At 34.8% G+C, this 7,015-nt stretch overlaps 1 protein-coding gene across 1 annotated transcript; it reads left to right on the top strand.

The window, feature by feature from the left end:
* LOC109352375 (ruvB-like 2) lies at positions 2,625-6,255 on the top strand. Its single transcript, XM_019594342.1, has 2 exons — positions 2,625-3,457; positions 5,448-6,255. The coding sequence occupies exons 1-2, from the start codon at positions 2,709-2,711 to the stop codon at positions 6,094-6,096; spliced, it is 1,398 nt and encodes a 465-aa protein (XP_019449887.1). The 5' UTR covers positions 2,625-2,708; the 3' UTR covers positions 6,097-6,255.

Genomic DNA, 7,015 nt, shown 5'->3' with positions numbered 1-7,015 from the left:
CTTAATACATTGCATTATAATCACCCACATTGTCGTGTATATTTTTTTGTTTAATTTTATATTTGGATTTAATATATGCACCAATCAACATCACATATTTTTAAACTATTTTAACACTATCAATAAGAAATTAATTTCTTCTATTATCTATACTAGCGTGTCTGTCGACCTGTATTCTTATTTTATGATATTAAGTATTAAATTTGTATTTTTTATTTTAGAGAATTAGAATATTTTTTATTGGATGTGCTTCATGTTATAGTTTTTGTATTTATTATAATATCTAACTTAAAGTGAGATGTATATAGTTATATAAGATTATATGGTTTTACTTTAGAAATAAAAAATATTAAGGGAAAAATAGGAAAATAAAATCATAGTGGTAGTTATTTCAAGTTTTGACTTTATATATAATATAGATATAGATATAGATAACAAAAAAAACTCATATCACCTTATCATTTGTCATATGTCACATTCTCCTTTATTTTTTCTCCTAAACGGTTTCATGGTAATCATATATACATTTCCACACTATATTTGCTTTTTCTTGAATATAATAATAATTTAATAAATAATTATTGCATTTTTTATGGCTACACCTTAAGTTGCATTCGAATTATTATCGAGGTCATGACTTTCTCTTTCTCTTCTAACAATCATTCTCTCCCAACAATCTTCTTTTTCTTTGGTTTCATTTCATTCTATTATTTCTCTTCATTATCGTCATTTTCTTTCTCTTCCAATCATCCTCTTTAAAGTGCATCTTTTTATTTGTTTTGTAGATATATTCTTATTTTATAAATCTGATGTTTAAAATACATTTTTCATTGATCTTTTTGTTTATGTTGTAGATAAATTTTTATTTTGTAGATCTGTTCTTCCAACATTTTCCTTCTTTAGCTTCTGATAAGCAAGAGTATCTTTCTCGAGGAAGACCAAACCTTCAAAACCTATAATATGTTATTAATGTATTTATCTCATTATATTATCTTATTTTTATCGTTTTTTCTCCTCCTCTGTAGTTTGGTTCTCCCTTAAAATATATCTAAGGTTAATTTTCTCTATATGCATCTCTTATTTTACTTATATTTTTTATTCAAAGAATCATCATTTTAATTTTTTGTTTTGCATGTTTCATAAACACCTCTAGGTTGTATCCGCTCTGAAATAAGATAAAAATCATAGTTAGTTATTGATACCTTCATTTTTTTATTCATAGTTAGTTATTCACTCACTTATGGATTTTGTATTTTATTTTCTCTATTCGATGATTTTTAATATATATTTTTTAACACACTTATTTTGGCTCAATATTTATTCTTTTATAAATTTTATTTAAACATCATTACCTTATTTTATTGTTTGCTTAGAAATTTATATTATTTGGGTTGTCGACAACACAATATAAATCTTTGTTTTTGGGTATATAATTATCTCTCCCAGTGTTGTTAAAACTGTATCGGTTATCAAACCGGTCAGGGTACTAGTATAGTGGTACAGTGGTTTAACTGGTAGTTCAGTAATTAAACCGCATGTCGGTTAAACCGGACATATCTACTTATATTTATATATATACAAACCTATAAAAAAATTCAAAATAGGTAAATACTCAAATTTATAATCTACTCAAAATTCACATAAACAAACAACTTTAAGTCTTTAACAAATTCAAAGTCTAAATTACAAAACATATATCAATCCAAAAGTATCACTTAACAACCACAAAATATAAATAAATGACACAAGTTCACAACTCACTTTACAAAACAAATAAATTTGGAGTTTGAACATTTAACACCAAGGAGTCAAAGTTGTTTCATATCTATATTATATTTTTTCACCCAAATCCTATCTTCAGACAGTACTCCAAAATTAACAAATGTCACTGAGATCACACACAAATGTTAGGAACCAAATATGTAATCTAAGTATGCCTTGGAAATATGTGTCTTGAAGTATTGAAGAAGGGTTGAAAAGATGATTCATCTTGTAATGAGTTTTTAAGTTTTTAAGTTTTTTTTCAAAAAAAAAATATGTGTATAAACCGGCCGGTTTAATCAAATACCGATCAGTTCACCAGTTTTGACCGGTTTTGATACTTGACTGGTTCGACATTTGTACCGTACCGGTTAGGGGTCCGGTTTACCAGTTTTCCGATAGAACTGACCGGTACAGTATGGTTTTTACATCATTGATTTCTCTTAACAAGTCATTTTCTAGAATTGAATATTACCTTAATAGAGTATATATTGATAAAAAACTATATACTAATAATACATAAATATATGAAATGACAATATAAAAGTTTTATATATTATTATTACATTATCTATCAGTAGAGCTTTACAAATGAATGATGTTTAATATACTAAATGTATATAAATTAAATATTTACGCTAATAATACATAAATATTGAAATATAATGTTCACATAAATATTTATATACCGTTAATATATGAATTATGGAGGATGAAGTTAGTGATATTAAACTCATTACATTATATATACCAAAAAAAAACTCATTACATTTTTTCTCTCCCTAAATATTACACTCTAACTATATCCTAATCTCTATGGCGCAATTGAATTTGGTTATAAGCAAATACTAACGTTTTTGTAACAAACTAGCAACACACTGTAACAGTATTCAGGAGCAGAGTACATTGCAAACCCTAAAAACCCTAAAACCAAACCACCGCTATCAATGGCGGAGCTCAAACTCTCCGAGAGCCGCGATCTCACCCGAATAGAGCGCATAGGCGCTCACTCCCACATCCGCGGCCTAGGCCTCGACTCCACCTTGGAGCCCCGTGACGTCTCCGAGGGCATGGTTGGCCAAACCTCCGCCCGCAAGGCCGCCGGCGTCATTCTCCACATGATCAAAGACGGCAAAATCGCCGGCCGCGCCGTCCTCATCGCCGGCCAACCTGGAACAGGCAAAACCGCCATCGCCATGGGTATGGCTAAGTCACTCGGTCTCGAAACCCCCTTCGCTATGATCGCTGGCAGCGAGCTCTTCTCACTCGAGATGTCGAAAACCGAAGCCCTAACCCAGGCGTTCCGCAAGGCCATAGGCGTGAGAATTAAGGAGGAGAATGAGGTTATTGAGGGTGAGGTAGTTGAGGTGCAGATTGACCGACCTTCGGCATCTGGGGCTGCATCGAAATCAGGGAAATTGACGTTGAAGACGACTGAGATGGAGACGGTGTATGACTTGGGGGCTAAGATGATTGAGGCACTGGGGAAGGAGAAGGTGAGTAGTGGTGATGTGATTGCGATTGATAAGGCGTCCGGGAAGATCACAAAGCTGGGGAGATCATTTTCGAGGTCTAGGGATTTTGATGCTATGGGACCGCAGGTGAAGTTCGTGCAATGCCCGGATGGGGAGCTGCAGAAAAGGAAGGAGGTGGTGCACTGTGTTACTCTTCATGAGATTGATGTTATTAATAGCAGGTGAGTGAATATGGTGTGGTATTTGTTGAAGTTTTGGTTCTTTTAGGAACCTTTTTCAAAATTGAGTTTTGGTGAATATGGTTTTGAAAGCTGAACTGTGACTTTGTTAGTGTACAACAACTAAGCCTTAGTCCCACTAGTTGAGGTCGGGTTGGCTATATGGATAGAATGATGCCATAATGTCTATTTTAAATCATGTCCATTGACAAATGATTGATCTGTGACTTTGTTGGAATGAAAAATGTAAATCGAAATAACTTCTACATATTTAAGTAGTAAGTTGACCTTAAAAAGGATTGGAGTTCAATGTAGCATATTAGCATTCAATTTTGCTCGGGTGCCAAAGTAGTATGAGATGCCAAACATCTGGTAGTATGATGAGCGGAGGACTGAATTTTATTTACATACAGCTATCTGGTAGTATGAGATGCCAAACATTCAAAAAAATCTGAGTTTTGACCTTCCAGACTAGGTTGAGGTCCGGACAGTTTTCCAAACACGCTTTGTTTCCATAAATGTTTTTGGTTTTTGTGTTTGCTGTGATTATCTTGTCTATGAGCATTTGGTGATTATGTCAGTGATTTAGGATATCATGAATTCATGATTCAGTTAACTTGTGAATCGAAATTGCTATTAGGCAATGATGGTTTTATAGGGAAGAAGATTCCTGCTATATACCTGATTATTACATATTGCAGTTTGCAAGTTCTAGTTGAAGTAATTAAATGTAATCTAGGCAATGGTTATGCCTCATGTTAAAGTCAGTGGATCAGCTTCTCATGATTCAGTTAATTTGTAAATGTAGTTGTCATTAGCCAATGCTGGTTTTCGGGGGATAAATTTGAGTAATCAACTAGTTTGAGTAATTAAATAGTTTGATTAATCCTGACAAGCAGTCAGGCATTATGGTCATTGCTGACCCTTTGTTCCGATTGGGGAAGCAAAGTACACCATTCTGTTAATTGAGATTCCTGTTTAACAAAATCATCAACACTAGCTTTGATACATGATGACTGTTGCGTCCTTCGTAGTTGATGATTTTATGAAGTGCCTATTTTATTAGCAGGTGTCTAAGCTTCCAGTATGGCTTTATGTAGTTGTTTAACTCCTTTGTCAGTGTCGGAGATTTTTAACCTAGGTAGTCAATTGCGGATCGCGGAGCATAGTGGTCGACCCCAAAAACACGATAGCAGGATAGCGGGATGACCGCTACAACTAAGGGAAAAATATAAGTAATTTATATCCTACACATATAAATATACAAAGAAAACTTAAAATACACAAAATTATATGTTATATCCTCCACATATAAATATACAAATACACCAAAAACATTAAAAATATAAGTAATTCATACTCTTTATGTTTTAAAAAGAAACTCACAAAAGAAAGGGAAGGGAAAATAAAAGGAAAACAAAAAAATATAAGTAATACATTAAGATGCAAGTGTTGACATGTAAAGAGGGAAACCAAAAATAAATTCACAGAAGGGGCAGAGGGGAAGGGGCAGAGGGGAAGGGGCAGAGGGGAAGGGGGAGAAGGGAGGAGAAGAGAAGGGAGGAGAAGAGAAGGGGAGGAGAAGAAGGGGAAGAAGTGTCACCTGACTTTTTTTTGGGTTAGTAGTCATGTGTCTTCTTAAAAGAAACAAAGAGAGGAATGTTTTATAAAAAAAACCTAAAAAACCAATGCCATGTAATAAAAAGTAAGGGTAAAATTGACATTTCCCATTAAATTAGGGTTCTTCAACCTGAAGCGGGTTCTGCAGTGGGTTCTGGCTCATGCCTCTGCTGAAACTCAACCCGTGACGGGCGTGACGGCCAGCCGCACCGCTATATGCCATTCCATCGCGGGGAGGGACGGAAACCTCCGCAACCTCTGCTATCGTGTGCGATCGACTACCCAGTTTTTAACTTGTTAGTTAGGCGTGTTATTGCCTAACAGGTTACTATTTAGTTCTTTTTATCATCTAATATTGTTATCTTAATTTCAGAACACAGGGATTTCTGGCACTTTTCACTGGTGATACAGGTGAGATCCGGGCAGAAGTCAGAGAACAAATTGACACCAAAGTAGCAGAGTGGAGGGAGGAAGGAAAGGCAGAGATCGTGCCAGGTGTCCTTTTCATTGACGAGGTGCACATGCTTGACATCGAGTGCTTTTCTTTCCTCAATCGAGCTCTGGAGAATGAGATGGCTCCCATATTAGTTGTTGCTACCAACAGAGGCATCACAACTATCCGAGGCACAAATTACAAATCCCCACATGGTATTCCCATTGATCTACTTGATCGCCTGCTCATCATCTCTACCCAGCCTTATACCGAGGATGAAATTCGCAAGATTCTGGACATCAGATGCCAAGAGGAAGATGTAGAAATGTCTGACGGTGCAAAGCATTTGTTAACCAAAATCGGTGGAGAAACATCCTTGCGATATGCTATCCATCTCATCACAGCAGCGGCATTGGCATGCCAAAAGCGAAAGGCAAAGGTTGTGGAGTTAGAGGATATAAATCGGGTTTACCACCTGTTTTTGGATGTCAAAAGATCAACACAATACCTGATGGAGTATCAAAATCAGTACATGTTCAGTGAAACAGGAGAAGTTGATGAAGATGATACAAATGCTATGGTCTCATGAAATTCAGTTTGAGTTTGTAATTAATGCACTTGACTTGTGTTTGAATATGGATCACCATAAGTTTTCTGTTCTTGAACTACTACTCTACATGTAAGAGGCTGCACTGTATGTGTTATCACATATTCACACTGAAGTTTTCAATTTTTTCTTTTTGTCTTCCTTTTAAAAGAAAATTAATTTGCTCTATCATGTGTGCATAGAGATCTTTTGATCCATGTAGCAGACTCTACTTGGTGAGACTAAAACTTAGTTGTTATTGATGCATACACTTTCAAGTTCTCTTATCCTTGCACATGTCATCAACCGATGATAGCATAAGAGTACCTTTTAAGTAGGTACCGTTTGCTAATCCGCACTCATTATTTATTTGATGTGGACGGTTCATAGTTTTATGAATATGTTAGAAAATCCACCAAATTTGAAAACTACATTTACCTGTATTAAATAATAATTTGAATGCAAGTTTGTACTAGAATTACTCAATAGCTCATTTGTACTTCTGGCCCCCACCCCATCTCCAAAATTCTCATATAACATTTGTTTGATGGCTCAGCTCATTGGTCTTTTAACAATGTGTGTATTTTCCTTTTTATTAAATTCAAGAAATAAGTACTAATAAGATGATAGTCTATTCGTGCAAGGCTTTGCTAGATCTCTAAAATGTTCTAAATGTCAATGGTTTAATTCTTGAGAGTGATACTTGTTGAGATGAGCAGCTACGTATTTCGAAAGAGATTAGTTTTTAGCCATAGTGAGAGAATATCATTGATAGTATCAAAATAAAGAGAAAAGTGGTATGAGCTGGAAAGAGAATTATTTAAGATAGGGCAAATGAAAAATAGATATTAGCTGTTGTGTGATTAAAAAAAAAAGTAAATCACACATTTATCAAACTACCTTCGGTCTGTGATTGGAATTA

The sequence above is a fragment of the Lupinus angustifolius genome, chromosome LG07 (genome assembly GCF_001865875.1).
Source record: "Lupinus angustifolius cultivar Tanjil chromosome LG07, LupAngTanjil_v1.0, whole genome shotgun sequence".
In the NCBI taxonomy this organism is placed as follows: Eukaryota; Viridiplantae; Streptophyta; class Magnoliopsida; order Fabales; family Fabaceae; genus Lupinus; species Lupinus angustifolius.
Note: the sequence above shows the minus strand (reverse complement) of the source record. Positions and strands in the feature narration are given on the sequence as shown.

Bases quoted from the DNA above. Each gene is read 5' to 3' on its own strand.
- LOC109352375 (XM_019594342.1), top strand. From the start codon at position 2,709: ATGGCGGAGCTCAAACTCTCCGAGAGCCGCGATCTCACCCGAATAGAG. The intron at 3,458-5,447 runs GTGAGTGAATAT...TCTTAATTTCAG, and splicing joins ATTGATGTTATTAATAGCAG to AACACAGGGATTTCTGGCAC.